This window comes from Canis lupus, chromosome 4 (genome assembly GCF_048164855.1).
Source record: "Canis lupus baileyi chromosome 4, mCanLup2.hap1, whole genome shotgun sequence".
NCBI classification, from domain to species: Eukaryota; Metazoa; Chordata; class Mammalia; order Carnivora; family Canidae; genus Canis; species Canis lupus.
In genome coordinates this window covers 72,129,924-72,154,851 of record NC_132841.1, presented here as the reverse complement: position 1 = coordinate 72,154,851, position 24,928 = coordinate 72,129,924, and the positions used below count along the sequence as shown (strand labels likewise).

The following is a 24,928-nucleotide window of genomic DNA, read 5'->3' as shown; positions in this document are numbered from 1 at the left end:
GATCCCAGAACCCCGGATCACAACCTGAGCCAAAGGCAGATGCTCAACCACTGAGCCACCCAGGCATCCCTAAACTGATTAATCTTTAAAAAAGAGGTAGTTTCCATAACTGAGAGTTTTAAAACAAATGTTTAATTTCAAGTATGTCATAATGCGGTTTTTAAATTAAAAAAAAAAACTTTTTTTTTTTTAAGATTTTATTTATTCATGATAGACAGAGAGAGGCAGAGACACAGGCAGAGGGAGAAGCAGGCTCCATGCAGGGAACCCGATGTGGGACTTGATCCTGCGTCTCCAGGATCATGCCCCGGGCCGAAGGCAGGTGCTAAACCGCTGAGCCACCCAGGGATCCTGATAATGCAGTTTAGAAATGATGCTTATTTGCAATGAAAAAAGTAAAAATAACAGTATTGTTAAATGAGTTTAAATATTTGGAGTATAGAACAAAACTGAATAAATTACATTAATTCTTACAAATTTTTGAATTTAAAAAAGTCTTATCTGGAGGGTATTATGCTGAGTGAAGTAAGTCAGTCGGAGAAAGACAAACATTATATGTTCTCATTCATTTGGGGAATATAAATAATAGTGAAAGGGAATATAAGTGAAGGGAGAAGAAATGTGTGGGAAATATCAGAAAGGGAGACAGAACGTAAAGACTGCTAACTCTGGGAAACGAACTAGGGGTGGTAGAAGGGGAGGAGGGCGGGGGGGTGGGAGTGAATGGGTGACGGGCACTGGGTGTTATTCTGTATGTTAGTAAATTGAACACCAATAAAAAAAAAAAAAAAGTCTTATTATTTAGCTTTAATCTTCTTATGAGGAATATTTGTTTTCTTAGGGAAATGAAAGTTTGAAAGTTTAAATGATTTAACTCAAGAATGAGAAGACTCAAAAATATTGAGGAAAAAATTTTTATTATTAAGAGAATTTAAATGAAGAAACTGATAGAAAGTGAAAGAAAATTACGTGCCCTTTCAAGACCTTTACATTCAATATTCCAGTTCTTCATTTTCTTGATACAACTGTATCACTATCATAATTTTTCCTCTCGTGAATAAGAGGAAAAAAGAGGTGGGAAGTATCCTGAGGAAGAGAATGAGCAATCTGTGAATCCTGAGATTGAAATTAACTACAAAACATAAATGCGGAGGAAATCCGTGTGATTAGCAGAGAAGTGTTCAATGAGCAAGTCACTAGTAAGTCACATATGTTATAACTAAAAAATGCTGAACATAGATCACATGCATTTCAGGGTCAATATACCATACCTTGCAAAGTTACTCAAATAGATTTTTCTCTTTTTTCCTGACCATTTTGCTATATGAAAATGATCTACCTAAAACAAATGTCACAATTAAGATCTTCAGTGACTCATCACTGCCTATAATGAATGTACTGTTTCATAAATAATTTTCAACTTATTTGTTGCCTATATATGTTTAATAGTCACTATAAAGAAACAATGTGTTAATGTGTTGAATAACACCAAGTACAAGATAATACAGTGGACAAATGTGCTAGAACAATGCTACTCCAAGCTTGAGCCTCTGACCACCAGCATAAGCATATTAGAGGTGAACATCTGTTTTAGTAGGTTATCCATGTGATTCTTACGAATTGCGTTTTAGAAACACAGTTATAGAGAGCTAAAAAGGAGGGGATCTAATTTCTCTTAAGAGTCTCATTCTCCCAAGGGTATGGAAAACATGTGCTGTGCAGTAGGTACTATTAAACCCTCTCAAAAGTGCTCTCTGATAAAAGGAACAGGGTTCAGATTTCTGACTCCTAAGGTCCATTTAGCTGTGCTAGCTTACGGTGCTTTTGAAAGATGTAGCTTCAATATTATGAGTTGTGGATATTTAACATATATATTAACATGTTTGTGTGTAAATGGGCTTAAAAAATATATATGTATATATATAGCAGAACTGGAGCCACGCTAAATAACATTTAGGCAAGACTCTCGTTTTAAGTAGATGTAACAGAATTTTATGTTCATAAAAGTAACAATGCATAACTTATATTCATTTCACATACTCTAAAAAACAACACTTAAGAACAAAAAGCTGAAAAATATGAGAGGTAGTGGTACCTAATGAGTGACATTTTGACAGTCTATTAAATACTATGATTCAGAAGTTTATGGGAAAAAGGAAGCTAACTTCTAAGAGAATAAATATGAAAAGGTCAACCCATGATCTTGAGGAAAAAAGAAGGGAAGGAAAACTATTTTCAAAATGTACTTTTATAAAAATCATTAGGCATGCTTCAGTGACAATAAGCAGAAGGTAATTACTCTTGATGGCATAAAAAATGAAAGGAAAGAAGTCCATGTTCTTGTTTTTTTCTTAGTCCTGGTCATTCCCACTCTGTTCTCCTTCATTGTTGCTGCCATGACTTTGGGGAACTTGGTTTAGTTATTCCAACTTGTTGAAGATTAAAAACTACATTACTAACAATTTTGCTTTATATATTGTGTCTTGGACAAAATTCATTTGTTGTGGTTATTGACTGGGCGGAGGAAGAATCAAATGGAGCAAATTCCCAGATAATGCTTATAATGCTGGTTTGGTGCACACACTTTGAGAACCCCTGCTTTAACGCAGTCATGAGTCACAAGGACAGGTAGGTAGGCACTAAAATAAAACAGTACCTCCCTGTGTAGGTATTTAGGACATAGAACATTAATTACACATTTGCCACCTGCTCAAAAAACAGCCAAATATGTATTAATCTTTAAGAATTACAACTGACATAATTAGTAGTTGGAAGAAATTTCCTTCCAAAGATGAACCCAAAACCTAAATAATTTTTAAAAAGAGACGGTGTTTATTTGCCTACATTAGGATTGTTATATAGTACAGTATTATGGGACCTACCCAAATAGCCTATTTAGGTTTTGATATCAATATTGTTGGACTAAAAAAAAAAAAAAAAAAAAAAAAAAAAATAGTTGGACTAACTTGGAAATGAATAGTGTAAATTCAAAATTCTGCCTTCATTAAGTTAAAAATAAGAATTTCTAAATACTTTTTATCTTTGTGCTAAGATCATAAGTAATCTTATGTTATTTTTTAACCTGATTACTAAAAAACAAAATAGTAATAAAAAATTCATCTGGCAAATGTACTGTATTAAAAACATATTTCTATTAAAATTGTTCGTAAATTCTTAGATTTAGAGCACCTGATATCCGGACCCAGCTGAGCTTTTATTTTACAGATCAAAATGTACGGACAATACATTACAATAATTAATGAAGCCGTTCTAGTTTAGCCTGAAGAGATTTAAAGTTTCCAGTGATGGCTTGTACCGCGACTGAAGAGCTCATAGACTGAAGCTCAACCAGATAACCACAAATGGCATCCAGGCACAAATTTGTAAATCTTCTCCTGCAAAGGAAGAGATACCTGATCAACTACAAATACATTTAGTAAACATTTCCTACTTTAAGACTTTTCTCCAATTTCTGCTAACCTTAGTAAAGTCCCACAGAGAGGAAGGATCATATGATTAAGTAAATGGTAAATAAATGAAAACAGACAAGAAATCCACAGAATAGGTGAATTATCACATGACCATCGTGTTCCTTTGGAAGATTATTATAATGGGAAGGGAGGCAGTAAGAATGACTCCTTAAATTAATATTATTTATATTCTTTTGGTCTTTTCAAACAAATATACCTTGAAATCAGGCCAATAATCTCACAAAGACATAACTGAATTGTCTAGATCACTAACTCAAAGGAAAAGGAGTTTAGAAGTAACTCACAAGTTATATCATTTTACCTACAGAAAGGATTCTAAGGGTTTTCAAAGGGTTGAAAAATGGAAAAAACTCTAACCTTTCATGCACGCTGATATTCAAATAGTTAATCTCCATATCTTCCCCCATTCTAGCTTTGGTGCCTAGATACTTATCAGAAACATCTGAAAGCTTTTACTATACTACAAAATCTAATTAATAGTTACCTCTCACAATTTAAAACTTGGCTAGGATTCTCAACATATCTTGCCAATAGTACATGTATACAATCCAAAAGGTGCAGGGGCTTCTTCATTCTGTTCCAGAATGGATCCTATAAAGAAAATACGTATCATGAATTGTAAAGTAAAATATGTCAACCGATTTTTCAACTGTTTATGTTATTAAACCAGTCACCAGAGTACCAAGCAAAATTTCCCGATATTAAAATTAGCATTTAACACAGGACCACTGTGACCCCGGGCGCGCTGACAGCTCTCACTATTCTGTGAGGGCTTCCTGCACAGCATGGGGTGTGGGATGCCCTGTTTAGGGAGGAGAGAGTGGGATGGTGCTATTTTCCCCCTTGTCACCAGCACAGCGGCCCCCAGGAGAGGTGGGTGCTGCTTACATCAAATTCCACCCCCTTGTGCTTGGGACGTGCTTATTTACTGAGACAAGTTTGACTCTGTGTGACAGGCTTCGCTCCCAGAAGACCAGCAGAGGAAGCATCCCACACGCACCAAACCTAATGACTATAGAACACTTCAAAGCGTCACCTATAGTACTGGTGGGACTAGGACCAGGCTTTACTTTTTTTTTTTTTCCTTTGGAATCAGGCTTATAGTTTTTTCCTTGCTTGTTAGTTTATCCATTTCCTTTTCTTTTTTTTGGGGGGGAGGGTTCAGGCTTCTTTTTTTCCTTTCTCCCCCTCCCTTTTCTTTTGATTATCTGTTTGTTTTTTTGGGGTCCTTTTCTGTTTTGGATCAGGCTTTTTCTTCTTTTTTTTTCTAGGCTTATTTTAACAAACAAATGAAAGCATGCATAGTTAAAGGTCCAAACACTCCTCATTGGAGGCAAGAAGGAGCTCTGGAGACTGACCAGTAAGAAAGAGCACCTAAAATGCAACAGCAGAGTCCACACAGCACACACCAGAAACATTCCTGAATTGCCAGGCCTTGGACAGTGTATGACTCCTCCACTTTTTTTTTTTTAAAGAAAGGGAAAGAGAGAGGGGGGCAGAAGGAAAGGGAGAGTGAGAAAGTTTTTGTTTGTTTTTTTTTTAAATATTTTTATTTACTTGAGAGAGAGAGAGAGAGAGAGAGAGAGAGAGGCAGAGACACAAGCAGAGGGAGAAGCAGGCCACATGCAGGAAGCCCAATGTGGGACTTGATTCCAGAACTCTGGGATCATGCCCTGAGCCAAAGGCAAACACTCAACCATTGAGCCACCCAGGCATCCCGGGAGAGAGAAAAATCTTAAATCTTAAAATCTCCATGCTTGAGCATGGAGCCCAGTGCAGGACTCAATCTCATGACCCTGAGATCATGACCTGAGCCAAATTCAAGAGTCAGAGGCTTATCTGACTGAGCCAACCAGATCTCCTTGACTCCATTTTATTTTTATTTATTTATTTTTTAAAAACATTTTATTTATTTATTCATGAGAAACACAGAGATGGAGAGAAAGAGGCAGAGACAGAGGCAGAGGGAGAAGCAGGCTTCATGCAGGGAGCCTGATGTGGGATTCAATCCCAGGACTCCAGGTTCATGGCCTGGGCCACACGCAGGCACTAAACCGCTGAGCCACCCAGCCACCCAGAGATCCCCTTGACTCCTTTTTAATATAGAATGTTGTAACAACAAGCTTTCAAAACACGCAAAAGATAGAAAAAAAAATTAGAACAACAGTCATTAAGACTACTAGCTGGGCTTGGAAAAAAGCATAGAAGACATCAGAGAAACACTTGCTACGGAGATAAAAGGCCTAAAAACTAGTCAGGCTGAAATATAAAATGCTGTAACTGAGATGCAAAACCGATGGGATATAATGACAATGAGGAGTGAAGAAGCAGAGGAGAGAATAGGTGATACAGAAGATAAAATTATGGAAAATAATGAAGCTGAAAAGAAGAGGGAAAGAAAACTATTAGATCATGAAGGTAGACTTAGGAAACTCAGTAACTCCATAAAGCGAACTCATATCCTTATCACAGGAGTCCCAGAAGAAGAGTGGGAAAAGGGGGTAGAAGGTCTATTTGAACAATTATAGGTGAGAACATCCCTAATCTGGAGAAGGAAACAGGCATTCAAGCCCAAGAGGCACAGAGAATTCCCATCAAAATCAACAAAAACAGGTCAAAGCCACAATATACCATTGTTAAACTTGCAGAATACAAAGGTAAAAAGAAAATTCTGGAAGCAGGTAGGGACAAAAGGTCCTTAATCTACAAGGGTAGACACACAGGTTAGTAGCAGACCTGTCCACTGAAACCTGGCAGGCAGAAAGAAGTAGCATGATAGATTTAAAGTGCTGAATGGGAAAACTAGGTGGCCAAGAATACTCTATCCAGTAAGGCTGTCATTCAGAATAGGAGAGAAAGTTTCCAAGACAACAAAAAACTAAAGGAGTTTGTGAATAATAAATCAGCCCTGCAAGAAATATTAAAGGCGTCTCTGCTCAGCAGGGAGTCTGCTTCTCCCTCTCCCTACCACTCAGCCTGCTTGTGCTCTCTCCTCCCCTGTCAAATAAATAAATAAAATCTTAAAAAAAGAGAGAACCATATGAGACTCTCAATACATGCAAAAATACCATCTGACAAAATACAGCATCCTTTCTTGATAAAAACCTTCAAGAAATCAACATAAAGGCCATATTTGAAAGACTCACGGCTATTATCATCCTCAATGGGGAAAAACAGCTTTTCCTCTATAGTCAGGAACAAGACATGTCCACTCTCACCCCTGTTGTTCAGTATAGAACTGAAGTCCTAGCTTCAGTAATCAGACAAAAGGAAATAAAAAGCATCTGATCAGCAAAGAAGTTGTCAAACTTTCACTATTCATAGACAACATGATACTCTATGTAGAAAACCTGAAAGAGTCCACCAAAATATTGCTAGAACAGATAGAGGAATTCGGCAAAGTTGCAGGATATAACAAGTTTGTTACATTTCTACATACCAATAATGAAGCAGCAGAAAGAGAAATCAAGGAAATCGATCCCATTTACAATTGCACCAAAAACTATAAGATACCTAGGAACAAATCTAACCAGAGAGGTAAAAGATCTGTACTGAGGACTATAGAACTCTTACGAAAAAAATTGAAAGTGGGCAGCCCCGGTGGCGCAGCGGTTTAGTGCCACCTGCAGCCGGGGACATGATCCTGGAGACCCTGGATCGAGTCCCACATCGGGCTCCCTGCGTGGAGCCTGCTTCTCCCTCTGCCTGTGTCTCTGCCTCTCTCTCTGTCTCTATGAATAAATAAATAAAATCTCTAAAAAATGAAAAAAAAGAAAAAAGAAAAAAGAAAAAAATTGAAAGACACTAAGAAATGGAAAAACAGGGATGCCTGGGTGGCTCAGTGGTTGAGCATCTGCTTTTAGCTCAGGGCATGATCCTGGGTACAGGGATCGAGTCCCATATCGGGCTCCCTGTGAGGAGCCTGCTTCTCCCTCTATGTGTCTGTCTCTCTCATGAAAAAATAAATAAAATCTTAAAAAAAAAAAAAAAAAGGAAAAGAAATGGAAAAACAGCCCATGCTTATGGAATGGAAGAACAAATATTGTTAAAACACCTATATTACCCAATCTACACATTCAATGCAATCCCTATCAAAATAACATCAGCATTTTTCACAGGGCTAGAATAAATAATCCAAAAATTTGTGTGGAACCAGAAAAGACCTCTAATAGCCAAAGTATGTTGAAAAAGGACCAAAGTTGGAGGCATCACGATTCCGGACTTCAAGCTGTATTACAAAGCTATAATCAAGAAGACAGTATGGTACTGACACAAAAACAGTACGACAAAATAGAATGCCCCAAAATTGGACCCACAACTATATAGTCAACTAATCATCAACAAAGCAGAAAAAAAATATCCAATATGAAAAAAGTCTCTTCAACAAACGTTATTGGGAAAACGACAGCTACATGCAGAAGAATGAAACTGGACCATTTTCTTACACAGTACATAAAATTAAATTCAAAATGGTTTAAAGGCTGAAATGAGAGACAGGAATCTGTAAGAATCCTAAAAGGGAACACAAGCAGCAACATCTTTGACCTTGGCTAAAGCAACTTTTTTTTTTTTTGAAGCAACTTCTTACTAGACATTGTCTTTAGAGGCAAGGGAAAAAGCAAAAATGAACTATTGGGATTTCATCAAGATAAAAAGCTTCTGCACAGGAAAGGAAACAGTCAACAAAACTAAAAGGTAACCTACTGAATGGGAGAAAATATTTGCAAATGATACATTGATAAAGGGTTAGTATCCAAAATGTACAAAACACTTATCAAAAAACACCCAAAACCAAATAATCCAGTTAAGAAATGGGCAGAAGAGATGAAGAGACATTTCTCCAAAGAAGACATACAAATGGTTAACAGACACATGAAAAAAAAAAAAAAGCTCAACATCACTCAGTATCAGCGAAATACAAATCAAAACCACAATGAGATACCATGTCAAGAGGAAACACAGGTTCCTGAACAGGAAAATTACATGCTCTACAAAGTGGGTTACTTTTCCTAAATAACATCACAAAGCAGTTTTCAATGATGTTCAAATATTAACCATGACCAGATAATAATTTAGTAACCACATAATATTAAAAGCTTAATTCTAGTTCTGGCTTTACCAGTACTAGCCATGTAACTTGAGCAGGTTATTTATTCAAAATCTCTGCCCCTGTTAGATGCTCACCTCCTATTGTAGGCTCACTTTGAGGCTTAAATGAGATATCTAAGCGTCTTACAAAACAATGCATAAATGTTTTGATGGTATTACCATGAAGACATGATGTAAGTCAGAAGGTTTCATTTGGATCTTTTAATTTAGGATTAAAATTATAGAACATATAGTCTGAGGAGGTTTGATATGGTGAGAAAGATTGCTTTGTAAATTGAGGAACTGACAAACAACATTGTATGTTTCAGCTGTACAACATAATAATTTGTCATTTGTATACACTGGGAAATGATCACCATACTAAATCTAGTTACCATGCCTCACCATCATAGTTACAAAGTTTTTGTCTTATAATAAGGAAGATCACTGATATTTTAGATGAAGTTATTGGGAATAAATACATTTTTATTTTGTTCTTGTAACACAAATGGTGATTCTTGATATAATGGGGTTAGGCTATCCACCAAGGGGATAGCAAATACGTTTACTAATACTAAGAAATATTTAATTTTTATCATAATATACAGCAAAGCAACTCACCAATTTTAAAACTCTAAAGTATAATAATTTCTTATATTCACAATGAAGCAAATTGCTGATGTAATTTTATCAGATGACAAGATACTTATATAATCAAAATATTCTCCTTTTATCTAGAAAAAGTTTAACTTTAAATAGTTTATTTCATATATCCCTTACCCGTGACTTGAACAAGTGATCATATACTTCCAGTAGTCTAGGTAATGGCACTCCAATTTCATTCATTGTCTGTATTACGAAACCTACATCCCAGTTCAAAGTACAAACTTGCTGCTCTAAAAACTGCACAATAAAATCTGGAGAAGGAAAAAATGTCAGAAATCAGAAGTGTTAACTCTTCCCCTCCCTGATAAAATAGCCGTATTACATTGTGTAATTTTAGGGTATACAATATAATGTAATACAATATATATAGTAACATGCTTTTACTACTCCAGTAAGATTAGTTAACATATCCTTCACCTCACATAATTACTCTTTTTTTGTTATACAATTGTTAACTCCTGGGGCACCTGGGTGCTCAGTCAATTAAGCAGCTACCTTCAGCTCAGGTCAGGATCCCAGGACCCACATCTCTCTGCTCAGTGGGGAGACTGCTTCTCCCTCCCTCTACTCATGCTCACTCTTTTTCTCTCTTCCTCTCAAATAATCTTAAAAAAAAAAAAAAAAGTTAACTCCTGATACTAAAAAGTAGGCCTTATTCATAAATTAGCAGTTTCTAAAGAAAAATCTTTTGAAAACCAATTTAAAAAAATTTTTAAGCTTTTTTTATCTTAAGATTTTATTTATTTATTTATTCATGAGAGACACACAGAGAAAGAGAGAGAGGGGGAGACCAGGGAGAGGGAGAAGCAGGTTCCTTACAGGGAGCCTGATGTGGGACTCGATCCCCAGAACTGGGATCATGCCCTGAGCCAAAGTCAGACGCTCAACCACTGAGCCCCCCAGACGTACCCCCCCATTTTTTTTATATCTAAGTTCTATATCAGAATAGGCAAATATAGAGATATAAAGTAGATTAGTGATTGCCTAGGGCATGAGTGGGAAGGAATAGGGAGTGACTGCTAATAGGTATGTGGTTTCTTTCTGGGGTGATGAAAATGGTCTAAATTTAACTGTGGTGACTGTTGCACAACTATGAATATGCTATAAATTTAAAGCGGTTAGGGAAAAAACTATATTTTGGTGAATTTGGAAAAAAATAGAAAGGTACAAGAAATAGAGCCCATTTACAATCCCGCTATTGGAGAGAAGATCCACTGATATTTCTTTAGTATCTTGATGTACTCTCAATTTAACAGTTTTTCAGAAAAGAAGGGCTACTACATCCAGATTTTAGAAATATGAAATGTATTTTTTTAAAGTGCCTCATCCCCTCAGATATATGTTATTTATTCTGATGGTTCTAATTTTGGGTCCATTCTCACTTTTTACTATCTGTCCTATCATAAACAAGATTGTAACAGTAACAATCACATTCATATTTATGATACTCAAAATCTGAGACTGACCAATGCGAATACCCATCGGCAAGAGGAATCACTGACTGTCACTGTCACTAACTGAACCTGCATCTCCCCTAGATCTACTATAAAAAATTTTTGCATAAGTAATCAAAATTCTAAAAACTCTAAACTTGTTCTAGTTTGAAGCCTGTTGGAGCTTGTTTGCCCTTGAAAGATGGACAAAGAAAAAAGAAAAAAAGGCCTCTTCTACCCTAAACTTTATTGTGCTCAAAAATTTAAAATCTAAGCCAAAGCAGAAACACTGTCAAAAGAAATTAAGTATGTCCTTTTGTTACATGTTTATTTTCTCTTTATTTTTCTCGATGAAATAACATGGCAAGTTTAAACACCATACTTACAAGAAAAAAGGGTAGGACTGTAATGGCTTTATTTCTTGACACTTCCAGGAATTAAGTTCTAAATCAGGGACGGGGTATAAACAAGTCTCTATCCTCATTAAATAAGCAAACAAACAAATGATTTAATGGAATGTGTTTTTTCTTGAGCATTTTCTTGGTTCGCAACATTTTTCAAAGACCCTATGTGGTTAACATCTTACTTTACAGATGTATTTAGGTTTATTATTTTTTTAAAGTAGGCTTCAAGCCCAGCATGGAACCCGTGGGGCTTGAACACATGACCCTGAGATCAAGGCCTGAGCTGAGGTTGAGATTTGGACACTTAATCAACTGAGCCATTCAGGCACCCTGATAATATTGTTTTACAACTGAAGAAAACATTATACATTGGCAAATGGCTAATAATTAGAGTCATATACATAACAATTATAGTAGTATAGTTGATTAAGGAGTTTAAAAAACTGCATTTTTAACACTATTATTCACTATTTTAATATTTTTTTAAAGATTTATTTATTTGAGAGAGAGAGACAGAGTGTGAGGGGAGGGGTAGGGACAAAGTGAGAAGGAGACTCCTTGAGCAGACCTCCTGCTGAGCGGGAAGTGCAATTCAAGTGGGGGTTGATCCCAGAACCCTGAGATCACAACCTGAATCAAAAATAAGAGTTGCAAAAAAAAAAAAAAAAAAAAAAAAAAAAAAGAGTTGGCTGCCCAACTGGCTGAGCCACCCAGGTGCCCCAATTATTTGTTATTTTAAAGAAAAATAGGTCTTCAATATAATAAGAGCAGTTGAAGTAAGCACAGATTGCTTGTGCAGAAAAACACCATTTTTCTTTCCTCTTTAAACTTGTAGAGGGTTACCAACAGTATAAATCATTATGGTCTGTTAGCACTATCCCCAGACAGATCTATAAACCTGCAAGGTTGGGCAGCCCAGGTGGCTCAGCAGTTTAGCGCTGCTTTCAACCCAGGGCGTGATCCTGGAGACCCGGGATCGAGTCCCAGGTCAGGCTTCCTGCATGGAGCCTGCTTCTCCTTCTGCCTGTCTTTCTCTCTGTGTGCCTCATGAATAAATAATTTATCAAATAATTAAATAACTTAAATAATCTTTAAGAAATAATAAAAATAATAATAAAAACACTTGCAAGGTCAAAGACTGTTTCATATCTATCAATAATTTCTGCTATCTCTGGAGGTCTGTCTTTCTGGAGAGGTAGAATTAAACTACTGAGCTGAATAGCAACAAAGAAATAATTCCCCTCTGCAGAACATTATTGTGCCATGTCAATGAAGAAAACCATCAAAAGAAAACAACACAAAACAAAACACCCATTTTAGCACTTAAGCTACTGCTCACCTAAAGGAAAGAAGCGAGGTGTGCCGGCATAAATTTTGCCAAGGAGCACAACCTTGAGACTAAGCGCATGCATTCTATCAGGGGAGCTCAGTGTCACACTTTCATTCAATTCTGCAAGAAAAAGACATGCCATTAGAAACCCAAATTGTCTTTCTTTCTTTCTTTCTTTCTTTCTTTCTTTCTTTCTTTCTTTCTTTCCTTTCTTCCTTCCTTCCTTTCTTTCTTTCTTTCTTTCTTTCTTTCTTTCTTTCTTTCTTTCTTTCTTTCTTTCTTTCTTTCTTTCTTTCTTTTCCCAAATTGTCTTTAATGTGAAATGTTTAAGTTGGGTATTTTATTCTGTTTCAATATCCTACAGATAACATTCTAATATGATGAGCAGATCCTGTTTGTTAGTGTCTGAAATACTTCTGTCTTACCAGGACATTGGTTATTTTCAGGAAAGTGTCTCAGAATCCCTTAAGAAGTACATTCACAAAATGACACCATCTTTTTCTCTGAGAGTCCTCTCCAATATAAATTGAGGTCATTCTCTAGGGGACCACCCTCCCCCATACCTGGGTACCTTCTTCCACTTACCCTCTACTTAGGTATATATAATTTTCATGAGCTCTAGATATATGAAAGCCTCTAGCAACTTCCATTCCTTTACCAAGTCACTAAATAATGTATGCTAATATACCTGTAGGTGAGCACTTACCTTTCTCAATGATATCTTGCCAAAGTGTCTGCACCAATATAGGGTCTGAATAACCAGCACAATGAATTATTGCAAGTTTACACTCTGCAAGTTTAAACGGGTCAGCAAATTCCCCATAAAGCTGTCAGAGAAAATGCCAACATTATACATACAACCAGAGGTCAAAAATCAGAAACAGTGATGCATTCCTTGAAAATTAAAAATGATCAAAGATTTTATCCATAGTTCCTAAAATATAATATATAAAGATGTGATGACATGCAGCTGGTCATAACTCCAATAGATTTCAACATGCGTGCCCCCACCCCCTTTTTTTGGTTGGCAGGGAGATACTGCAATAACATGTCTTTTATAATTAATGTTGTTTAAACCGGGTTTAAAGAATCATGGAAACACAAATCTCAGGCTGCTTAATGGTACTTGGAGAAATGTCAAGAATTATTGAAAAAGGAACTGCTATGAAGAAAGGGAGAAGTTTGGAGAGATAAGCAAAGACTGTCACTTTTCCAAGACAAGAAGCAAGGCAATAAAATAGATGGCAGGAATTTTAACTAGGCCCAATGTGAAACTGATAGATTCTTGATAGAAAATGACCTGGAAAGAGCAAGTTAGTTTTTCCTAAGAGTCAGATACCACAGCAGTGATTTGTCAGCCCAGCAATATGCTCCCCAGGATGGCTTATCTTAATTTTGTGGAGATAGATTAATTTTTCCCATGAAACACAAAGTAGAATGCAGAAGAAACAAGGGAACTTGTACATATTAGGTGACTGCTAGAGGAATTCAACTTGCTTTTTTATTACCTTAGTTATGTCCATTAGCTCAGAATCCAGCTGAGAAATTGCATCCTGTACAGAAGAATGATGGGAATACTGCCTTTGTAGTGTCTCTTGTATCTGAAGTTGGATCCTAGCAACCTAGTTTGGATGAAAAAAAGCAAGTCTTAAGTTCTTGATGATAAATCAACAAGTACTTCAAGGAATGATTCCTAGTATCTGACTTTAAATTGGTTAAAGTAAAAACAATGTATAAAGTAGTGACTATAGTTTATTATTTAAGATTTTATTTATCTGAGGGAGAACAAGCGAAGAGAGCACAAGTGGGAGAGGGAGAAGAAGCCATAGGCTCCCCACTGAGCAGGGAGACCAATGTGGGGCTAGATCCCAGGACCTCAGAACCATGACCTGAGCCAAAGGCATATACTTATTAACCAACTGAGCCACTCAGGCGCCTCAATAGGGACTATAGTTAGTAACACTGTATTGCATATTTGAAAGTTGTAGAAAATAGATAATAAAAGTTCTTATCACAAGAAAGAAACTTTGTAATTATTTATATGGTGATGTTAGACTTATTAGGGTGATCATTTTGTTGTACCTAAAAATACTGAATCATTACATTTTGTACCTGAAACTAATAATGTTAATTATACCTCAATTTAAAAAATGTATAAATGAAGACTTCTATCATTATCAAACCAGCAGCTCTTCATCACAACATAAAAGATTTCACAGGAAGTATACTGTGGTAGAGAACCTTTGCTATCACTCTAACACTCATCCCTCCCACAAATGTAGCCACACAATGGCTAGATCATATTTTTCAATCTCCTCTGTAGGGAAATATGGCCATAAGACTAAGTTCTCTTCAAAGGAATGTAAGTTGAAGTAAAGTATACACTTCAGGGCTGAAGTCTCTAAGAGAGTGAATGCACTTCTTACATTTTCTCTTACTGTCTCTGACAGAAGAAAAAGATAAGGCCATACGGAATGGTAGAAACAGAAAAGAAAACTTGGGTCTTGAAATCAGTCAAGCAGAAGAAAGCCATTGGCCCACTCTGGATATTTGTGAATGAGAAATAAACTTTGTATTTGGATCATCATATACTTTTGGGTCTCTTAATTAGGGCAGTTTAGCCTACTCTACTTCATGTATTACTCAACAGTTTCCAGAATAAATGATAAATGTGACATAATCTCCCTTGTGTTAGAACAGTTGGAAAAAACCTTTAGAAGTGCCACAGAGAAAAATTTAATTACAGCAATGTCCTGTGATCCAATAAAAGATTTATGTCTAACTGTGAAACTAAATGCATACAGGCAGAAGAGACTAGAATTACTTATACTGACTGCTACCTACCAATGACTTACTAGAGAGAAGAAAGGAAAATGGAATAAATGCAGCAACTACTCAATACAGACAAAGCTTAAGTATCTTTAGCACTTACTTCCATTTTTTCTTCTAATTCATGAAGGAATTCACCATCTGCAGCTATCGATGAAATGGCAGTGGAACTTTTGGCACTAAGAATGGCTCGAGCAATGTACTCTAGTCGCTGCTGAAGTGAAATTTCTGTGCTGGGGGGGAAAGCCCTTATTATTATTTATATGAATTCTTAACAATCCAATATACAAATATATTAATTATGACATACTATTCTGTATATACCAAATGAACATAAAGGGCCATTCAAAACTTGAAAAAACTACTAGAGGATTTCTAATAAAAGAGAACTAGAATTTAAGGCAACAGATAAAAAAATACTTAAGTTTACATCCAAAAAAGTAACTTATTTTAAAACTTCAATTCAGTATATTAAAACTTGGATTCAAAAAATAAAAAAATAAAAAAATAAAACTTGGATTCTTCTAAAACTAAATTAAGGAAAACATTATCACTTTTTAGATTCTTTACTTCTCTACCTTAATATGGCCAAAACTATGTGATCCTTCACAAAGCAACTAGAATGACTTCTTAAAATCAGATTACATCACATGCCTTCACCTACTCCTTCAACTTCCTCTCTTTTACCTGGTCCTGTGTTCCCCAGCTCCAATCCCACCAGCTTTCTTTTTTGTACTCTAAACATTAAACTTGAATCTGATACAGCACCTCTGCAAAGACTATTGTTCCGATGGTTGGACCATCTCCACCATGATTTTTTTTTTTTTAAAGATTTTATTTGGGATCCCTGGGTGGCGCAGCGGTTTGGCGCCTGCCTTGGGCCCAGGGCGTGATCCTGGAGACCCGGGATTGAATCCCACGTCGGGCTCCCGGTGCATGGAGCCTGCTTCTCCCTCTGCCTGTGTCTCTGCCTCTCTCTCTCTCTCTCTGTGTGTGACTATCATAAATAAATTTAAAAAAATGTTTAAAAAAAAATAAAGATTTTATTTATTCATGGGGGGGGGGGAGAGACACCCACAGGCAGAGGGAGAAGCAGGTTCCATGCAGGGAGCCTGATGTGAGACTCGAACTCGGGTCTCCAGGACCCGGCCCTAGGCTGACGGTGCTGTTAAACTGCCGAGCCACCAGGGCTGTCCCCCTCCATGTCTTTAATAGCTGTCTATTCTTATCATTTGAGAATCAATTTTCCTAACAATTTGTCTGAGGCTTTCTCTGACCAATCTTAACGAAAGCAGCTCGCTCTCCCACCAGGCCCTTTCTACTGTATTATCCTATTTTTATTATATTTATAGAATCTGAATTTGTGTCTGTGGTCTATATCCACTAGAATGGGAGCTCCCTGGGAACAAAGATGGTGTTTACATTGTTCACTACTCCTTCCCACATGCCTTGAACATACATCACTGGGGCTCAAAATCTATTTGGTGGCTGGCTGGCTGGCAGGTGTCAGAAAGCCCCAAGCATGTATCCACCTCCATGGTTACCACCTTCAGTCCTTTCCAATCCCCTATCAGACCTGGTTCTTTGACATTACAAAGAGACTTGGCATTAAAAACAAACACTAATTCATTTAGTTGTTGGCAACCTCTCACAGCAACCAGTATTAAATATAACTTTTGTGTTACTTTGGCAAAGAAGATTCCAAATGAAAATACAGGGTTAAATTAATGATCTGTCCAAGATTGTATTAAATTGGTTTTTTTTTGAAATGATAATCTAAAAATTTCAATGCTTTTCTTAATAAGTTTTTTTTTTTTAAAAGATTTTATTTATTCATGAGAGACACAGAGAGAGAGAGAGGCAGAGACACAGGCAGAGGGAGAAGCAGGCTCCATGCAGGGAGCCCGACATGGGACTCGATCCCGGGTCTCCAGGGTCAGGCCCTGGTCTGAAGGTGGCGCTAAACCGCTGAGCCACCCGGGCTGCCCCCTTAATAAGTTTCTAAACAATATTCAATGTATATGTTCAAGACTTTTTCAGTAATTTATTAATTTATTTAAAAGATTTTATTTATTCATGAGAATACACAGAGAGGAGAGAGAGAGAGAGGCAAAAACACAGGCAGAGGGAGAAGCGGGCTCCATGCAGGGTGCTCGACATGGGACTTGATCCCGGGCCTCCAGGATCATGCCCTGGGGGCTGGAGGCAGCGCTTAACAACTGAACCACCGGGCTGCCCTTTTTCAGTAATTTAAACCAATACAAGAGCAGAGTAAATTAGTCTAGAATTAGTAAAACATTTAAAATTATAAAGCTTTTGTCCTTTTAATTAAGAATACTAACTGCTTAGTAGGAAAGAATCTAAAGACATACTTTATTTTTATTTTTTAAGATTTTATTTATCCATTCATGAAAGACACAGACACAGAGAGAGGCAGTCAGTCTCCTTGTAGGGAGCCCAATGCGGAACTTGACCCCGGATCCCGGGATCACGACCTGAGCCAAAGGCAGGCGCCCAACCACTGAGCCACCCAGGCGTCCCCAAAGGCATAAAGAAGTGATTTAGAAGATAGTCTGATGAGAGAGTTTTGGGTATTTAGTACCTTCTATACACTATTAAAAAAAAAAAGAGAGAGAAAGAACTATAAACTTAAGGTAAATCAAAGTAAAAGCATAAAAACATACACAACCTAAATGAGGTTTATTTCTGAAATCTGGATGTAACTAAGTACAGATCAGCTATCAATCATTATTCATAAGGAGAATTTTATACCATACCTATGCATGTCAGCTAATTTGGACAGGACACGAGCAGCATTACTGAAGCTTCTGTTCTTTTCATAATACCTCCACAGTAAATCCATATAACGAACTTTGTTTTGATCAACTTTGGCCATTCGGACTAGATGCGGCTCCAGAAATGGAGAAGCAATCTGTAAATTATACAGTCACTCAAAAACATTTTCTGGACTATCCAGTTGTTCTTTATGTAGTAACTATAACATTTTAAAGACAAACACAGGTGCGCCTTGCTTCATAAGCAAAATTGTAATCCAACAACAGACAGAGGGCAATTTTTCTCACTACTGATGATTTTTTTTTTTTTTACCAAAGTTGCTATGAGAGTTGAATTAGGTTGATTAAACTAATCATAATCCAGTCATGATTTTTTTTAAAGTTATTGTTTTGAGAGAGAGAGAGAGAGAGAGAGTGAGCGCAAGTGGGGGGTAGGAGGGCTGGAGGAAAAGAAAGAACCCCGAGCAAGTTCCATCTCACGACCTCAACCAAGATCACAACCTAAGATGAAGTCAAGAATTGGACGCTTAACTGACCGAGCCACTCAGGCACCCCTAATTACAAATCTTTTAATAAACTTTGAAAGCATAGCTACTGATTCTTAGACTCTGAGCTCAAAGACATCCTTGCCATTATCAAATACCATGCATTCATTTCATACACTGAAGAACACTGAGACTTAGGATAGTAAAAAGACGTGTGAAATCACATACTGAATTAATGGCAGAGGTAACAAGTTTAGGACTCCTAATTCATAATCCAATGACTTCCACCGCACAATATAAACAACCCGTATCAGCTTCACTGCCCACTAGGAAAAGATATTACATTACTTGGCTTGATGTTAATACCTAATAGTAGGTTCAGGGTAAGGAAATAAATTTTTTATAAATATGTATGTGCTACTTGAAAATACAAATTAACAATATTGGGATAAAAAATGTTTTTTACCTGCAACAGCTTATCTGCAAGATCAGCTTGTATTAGCCAATTATAAAGGGCAATGCTAAAGAGTTCATCTTTGGATCGTTGAGACAATTTAAGCATTTGTTCAAACTAAAATAAAAAAATAGTAAAGATTAGCAATTAAAGGCTCTCTTGCTGGACATCATAACCATTAGCCTTATAAAATCCTGAAATCAAGAATACTTAAATGCTTATAGTTCTAAGAGCGACCACCTTCCCCAAGTGGAGCTGCCACCACTACCACACAGAACTTCTAAATAATGTATTTTCAGGATAAAAGTATGCTATGTCCCTTACATGATGCCCTGCTTCTTCATTACTCAGCATATTGGGATCAGATGACAATACTGGAGGCCCAGGTTTTTTGGGTACACTGGGAGACTGAGGAGCAGCCTTACTTTGATTTACCAGTTCTTGAAGTGTATCTGTAATACACTTATAACTGTTTAATCTGAAAAAGAATGGAAAAGGAACAACTGCATTAGACAGCAAGTGACTTATCTAATTTAAGTACACAGAATAATTTGAAGACTATTTTGGAGGATAGATTTATGTACTCACACATATACTTGGTACTAAAAGCAATAGAAATCGTATACTTTTTCTAGGTTTGAGAAACATGGTTAACTATAAAAGGGTGAAATCATAAATATGAATGTATTAATAAAAATGTGTTTATATATTTATATATTTCCTTTACAGATGCATATTTTTTTAAGTCACTACTAACTTGTGGACATTTAAAAATCATCCCTTTAATATAAAATACTAATCTTCACCAAGAAAGGGGGAGAGGATGTGGTTCCAATAAGTTATCTCATTTAAAATTGACATTAGTAAAGTGTCATGAAAAATATAAAGGCAAATTCAAAAACATTTATAAGCCCTTAAGAATTTCCACCAAACTAAAACTATTCCTATATAAGAATTATAATCCTAATTAAGGCCTGTCATAAAACAAGATATTTTAAAGTGAAAGCATAATTCAATTTTATAAGGGTTGAATTTAAAATATTATTTTCCTATTACTACCAATCAAACTTTACACCAAGGCAAGTCTGTATCCATAAAGTTGACAATCTGCTAAGATGAGAAACTTGCCTTTCTTGGAAAGCCTGCAGTCCCACGATGTCTTCTTCTGGTTCTCCATGTTTATAGAAATGAAGCCCAAGACCCTGAGGATCTTTTTTTTCTGCAGCAGTAAGAGAGAGCTCCACTACCCCCTCATAAAAACGGACTAATGAGAAAGAATAGGGACAAAGAGCTAAGACTTATTAAGCTAGATTTGTTTTTCCTTAGCTGGTTTATAAAAATACTGACCAAGGTTTTTATGTCTCTACTGTATACTAGTCACCCTGATGACACTAACATATAAACTATGTCTGATGAATCTACCGAAGAAAAAGGCACCAACATGTCCAAAAGGCAGCTATTAAATATATTTTTTCTTCACTGGAAAAACAATTTCAAAATTAGAATAATAAAAGGGAAGGTTTTCAGTTCCTTGATGGAAAAAAATCTTGGATTCACAACAATACCTGTGCTAACAGTTTTTACTTTTATAATATGTTAGATTTGATTTAAAGTAATTTTAAAGCAAGCAAACAGTATTTTCAAATTAGTCGAAAGAATTTAAAGGATCCAAAAAAATAAATGTAACCCATGAAGCTATCTAATACAGATAGTAGTTTAACTGGACAAGGACTGAAACTCCTGTGTTAAGAAGTTACATATTTCAGGACAGCCCTGGTGGTTCAGTGGTTTAGCACCACCTTCAGGCAAGGGTGCGATCCTGGAGACCCAGGATCGAGTCCCACGTTAGGCTCCTTGCATGGAGCCTGCTTCTCCCTCTGCCTGTGTCTCTGCCTCCCTCTCTCTCATGAATAAAAAAATAAAATCTTAAAAAAAAAAGTTACTTATATCAAGAGATAAAAAGAGATAAAAAGAGCATTACAGTTTTTGCAGAGGCTAGTGCACTCATCAAATACTAAAACACAGGGCATGAGATTCCTATGTGATATAATTTGAAACTGAAGTTGAAGGATTTGCCTCTGATAAGAGGCTCTTTCTCACCAGCTTGTTTTATTCACAATCATTTGTCCCTTGAGTTAGGAACAAGATATGAAGAACATTTTGTTTCTCACCTTGTCTATACTGAGCACAAACATTGGAAAGGTCCACTTGATTGCTGATTTTCTGATATTCCTTTAAGGATTCTCTTAACATTCTTTCCTTCTCAATCTTATTTTGAACTTGTCGGGAACGTTGGAGGAGTTCATTTGCCTAGAATTAGAGAAGGCAAGAACTTAAAAAGACATAAAATCCAGCATAAAGATGATGTTATCAACATTAAGTTTTGGTCTACATCTCAATTTACATCTGGTTTATTATCATAAAAAATAAAAATTCTACAAACTTACTTCTTCTTAATTTTAGGCAGAAAAATTTTTGACCAAAAAATCCTAGCTATTATTAATTCCTCTCACAAACATTTTTTTTTTTTTTTTTTTTTTTTTATTTATTTATTTTTTCATTTATTTATGATAGTCACACAGAAAGAGAGAGAGAGAGGCAGAGACATAGGCAGAGGGAGAAGCAGGCTCCATGCACCGGGAGCCTGATGTGGGATTCGATCCCGGGTCTCCAGGATCGCGCCCTGGGCCAAAGGCAGGCGCTAAACCGCTGCGCCACCCAGGGATCCCCCTCTCACAAACATTTTAAGCAAGATAGCTTTTGACTGGTAAATCTCTTGCCTAGTCAATACATTATTGGTCAGCAGGCAGTCCATGTGATACTGATTTTTTAAATTATTTTCACCTGTAAGAAAGGATCAATAAAAATTGCCCAATTAACTAACTTATTATAGACAAAGTTTTAGTAATTTTTAATTTCTAAGAAGAAACATTAAAAAAAATATGGTCTTGAAATACTATCAAGATTCTTTGTGAAAACCTTAAATATGCGAGGATTTTAAGAAATGATGTATTCCAACCTCTTTCATCATACAGACAAGGACCCTGGAGGCCAAGAGAGGTTAGGAGACCTACTGAAGAGCCGTCGTAAGTAAAAGACGGTTCCTGATTCCAATTCTATTATGGTTTTCATACCACGAACCCTCCTCCTTTAAGAAATACTGAAATAGCCAATAGAGCATCGTACCTTAGAACAAATTGCATCGTCAGTGCTATACAGAAGTGGGCAGATATCCTGTAAGTGTAAACTAATGCCATCAACAGCAGCATTATCTCTGATGTAGCAGTTGATAAGAGAAGCAATTAATGCCCCAGTCAATTCCTTGTCCCTGATTACCAGATCTTTAAAGGTGGTGATTTTCAGCTGCTCTTGAAATTCCTAGGAGTATAAGAGAAGGTCATTCTTTTCTATCAAAAATATAGGAATATCCTATTTCCACCTATAAAATTTCTGTAACAATTTAAATAACCAAAAAATTAATAAACTCATTCAAAGGAGAAAATATACTAACTATATGGACTAACACATTTTTGCAAACTTTCCTAGAATCATACAGAATTGTTAACTCACAGTATGATAGGTCCAAATCTCCCAATTTACAAATGAGAAAAGTAAAATGTAGGCAGATCAAAAATTAGAGCCAGGTCTCATAATTTTAGTTAGAACCAGAAAGAAGGATCACTCAGCTACATTAAAAAATCTTGGGTTGGGCACCTGGGTACCTCAGGTGGCTCACTTGGGTTGGGCATCTGCCTTTGACTCAGGTCATGATCTCAGGGTCCTGGAATGGAGCCTGCATTGGGCTCCCTGCTCAGCAGGGAGTCAGCTTCTCCCTCTCCCTCTGCTCTTCTCCACCCTCCCATCTTGTGAGCACTCTCTCTCTCTCTTTTTTAAGATTTTATTTATTTATTCATGACAGACACAGAGAGAGAGAGAGAGAGAGAGAGAGAGAGAGAGAGAGAGAGAGAGACAGGCAGAGGGAGAAACAGGCTCCATGCAGGAAGCCGGACGCCGGACTTGATTCTGAGTCTCCAGGATCACACCCTGGGCTAAAGGCGGCGCTAAACTGCTGAGCCACCTGGGCTGCCCTCAAAATAAATTTTTTAAAAAATTTAAAAATTAGAAAAAATAAAAAAAATCTTGGGTTTATGGAGCACCTCAGTGGCTCAGTTGATTAATCATCTGACTCTTGATTTCAGCTCAGGTCATGATCTCAGGGTCCTGAGATTGAGACTCCTGTCAAACTCTGCACTGAGCATGGAGCCTGCTTAAGATTCTCGCTCCCTCTGCTCCTCCTCCCCTCCTGCTTTCTCGCTCTCTCTCTCTCTCAAAAAAAAAGAAAGAAAGAAAGAAAGAAAGAAAGAAAGAAAGAAAGAAAGAAAGAAAGAAAGAAAGAAAGAAAAAAAGAAAGATCTTGGGCTTACATTTACTTTTCCTAAATGTTAAAATTCTATTTAAAGCCTTCTAAAACATGGGGAGAGGGGTACACCTGGGTGGCTCAGTCAGTTAAGCATTTGACTCTTATCTCAGCTTAGGTCTTGATTTTAGGGCCCTAGTTTGGGTTCCATGCTGGATATGGAGCCTACTATTATTAAAGAAAAAAAAAGTCTTCCAACATGGGATTTTGAACTCATTTTGGACAAATTTGCTTATCAAATGGAGTTCTCAAGTACTAAGGTGATTCATGCTATGGTAAAATACTCTGGGGATTTGAGTATTCTTTTTTCCCCTAAATTTCAGAACAAATCCAACCCATATTCCAATTTTTTAATATTTGATTTGCATCCCTTGAGCATAAATCCATGAATCTATGATGCAAAGAAGGAAGTTTCAAAGATGCATCACAAAAAAGATGTCTAGCCTAAATATCTACCTATGTTTACCACCTAATAAAGTAAAAATCATGAATCTACCTGGCATGGAAAAGAAAGAGCTTTTGTAGTGAAACAGTTCACTTGAGTTTTTAAAAGGCAAAAAAAAGTTATGTGCTTAAAACAAAACCACCAACAAAACAACACACTGGACACTACTGGAAAGAATGAGGGAGCTGGCCTCTTAATTTTGAAAATTGGTACTTAAAAGTCAAGAATTTGGGGGATCCCTGGGTGGCGCAGCGGTTTGGCGCCTGCCTTTGGCCCAGGGCGCGATCCTGGAGACCCGGTATCAAATCCCATGTCGGGCTCCCGGTGCATGGGGCCTGCTTCTCCCTCTGCCTGTGTCTCTGCCTCATTCTCTCTCTCTCTCTGTGACTATCACAAATAAATAAAAATTTAAAAAAAAAAAAAAAAAGTCAAGAATTTCGGACTCCTCCTGGGTGGTTCAGCGGTTGAGTGCCTGCCTTCGGCAGGGAATGATCCTGGAGTCCCAGGATCAAGTCCCACATCGGGCTCCCTGAATGGAGCCTGCTCCTGTCTCTGCCCGTGTCTCTGCCTCTCTCTGTGTGTTTCTCATGAATAAATAAATAAAATCTTAAAAAAAAAAAAAAAAGGTCAAGAATTAAACATTTCAGGGTAACGAAAAGGCCCTTAGAGATTAAGGGAATTTTTTTTTCTTTTTCACAGAATTGCAGTGATTAAATATGAAAGAAATCACAGAGAAAACGACCATCTCATAATCCTATATGCAATAGCTAATTCAAGTTGATGAAAGTCTGATGGGGGAATTTCACACTGGTAGGACCTAAATTCAGCAATCTTACTATCAGTAAAAGTGGGACAATTAAACCTTCTGTGTCTTCCATTAAATACAGTTTGACACGTAAACTGTATTTATGAAGTATTTTATTCATCCTCAAATAAATGGACCTGAATTTAATCCTCTATATACTTACCTTCCATTTTGCAGAAAATACAAGAAATAGAGGGGTAAGTTCACTCCAAGGAGGTAAAGACAACCTCAGAACATACAAGATTGATGATCTGATTCTTTCTTGGCAATTTCAAGGGAGAAAGAA

The 24,928-nt window shown here is 36.8% G+C and overlaps 1 protein-coding gene across 1 annotated transcript in view; it reads right to left on the bottom strand.

Moving 5' to 3' along the window:
• Positions 1 to 3,115: 3,115 nt before the first annotated feature.
• The window catches only part of NUP155 (nucleoporin 155), a 68,453-nt gene continuing 46,640 nt past the window's right edge, over positions 3,116 to 24,928 (bottom strand). The window contains exons 23-35 of the mRNA XM_072824834.1: positions 22,162 to 22,353; positions 21,147 to 21,285; positions 20,104 to 20,239; positions 19,300 to 19,453; positions 18,988 to 19,092; positions 18,019 to 18,173; positions 15,345 to 15,474; positions 13,921 to 14,034; positions 13,119 to 13,239; positions 12,422 to 12,532; positions 9,360 to 9,496; positions 3,976 to 4,082; positions 3,116 to 3,395 (exon numbers count right to left, since the gene is read on the bottom strand). Coding sequence (XP_072680935.1) covers positions 3,257 to 3,395; positions 3,976 to 4,082; positions 9,360 to 9,496; positions 12,422 to 12,532; positions 13,119 to 13,239; positions 13,921 to 14,034; positions 15,345 to 15,474; positions 18,019 to 18,173; positions 18,988 to 19,092; positions 19,300 to 19,453; positions 20,104 to 20,239; positions 21,147 to 21,285; positions 22,162 to 22,353 — 1,740 coding nt within the window. The 3' untranslated portion in view covers positions 3,116 to 3,256. The remainder of the gene's footprint in view (positions 3,396 to 3,975; positions 4,083 to 9,359; positions 9,497 to 12,421; positions 12,533 to 13,118; positions 13,240 to 13,920; positions 14,035 to 15,344; positions 15,475 to 18,018; positions 18,174 to 18,987; positions 19,093 to 19,299; positions 19,454 to 20,103; positions 20,240 to 21,146; positions 21,286 to 22,161; positions 22,354 to 24,928) is intronic.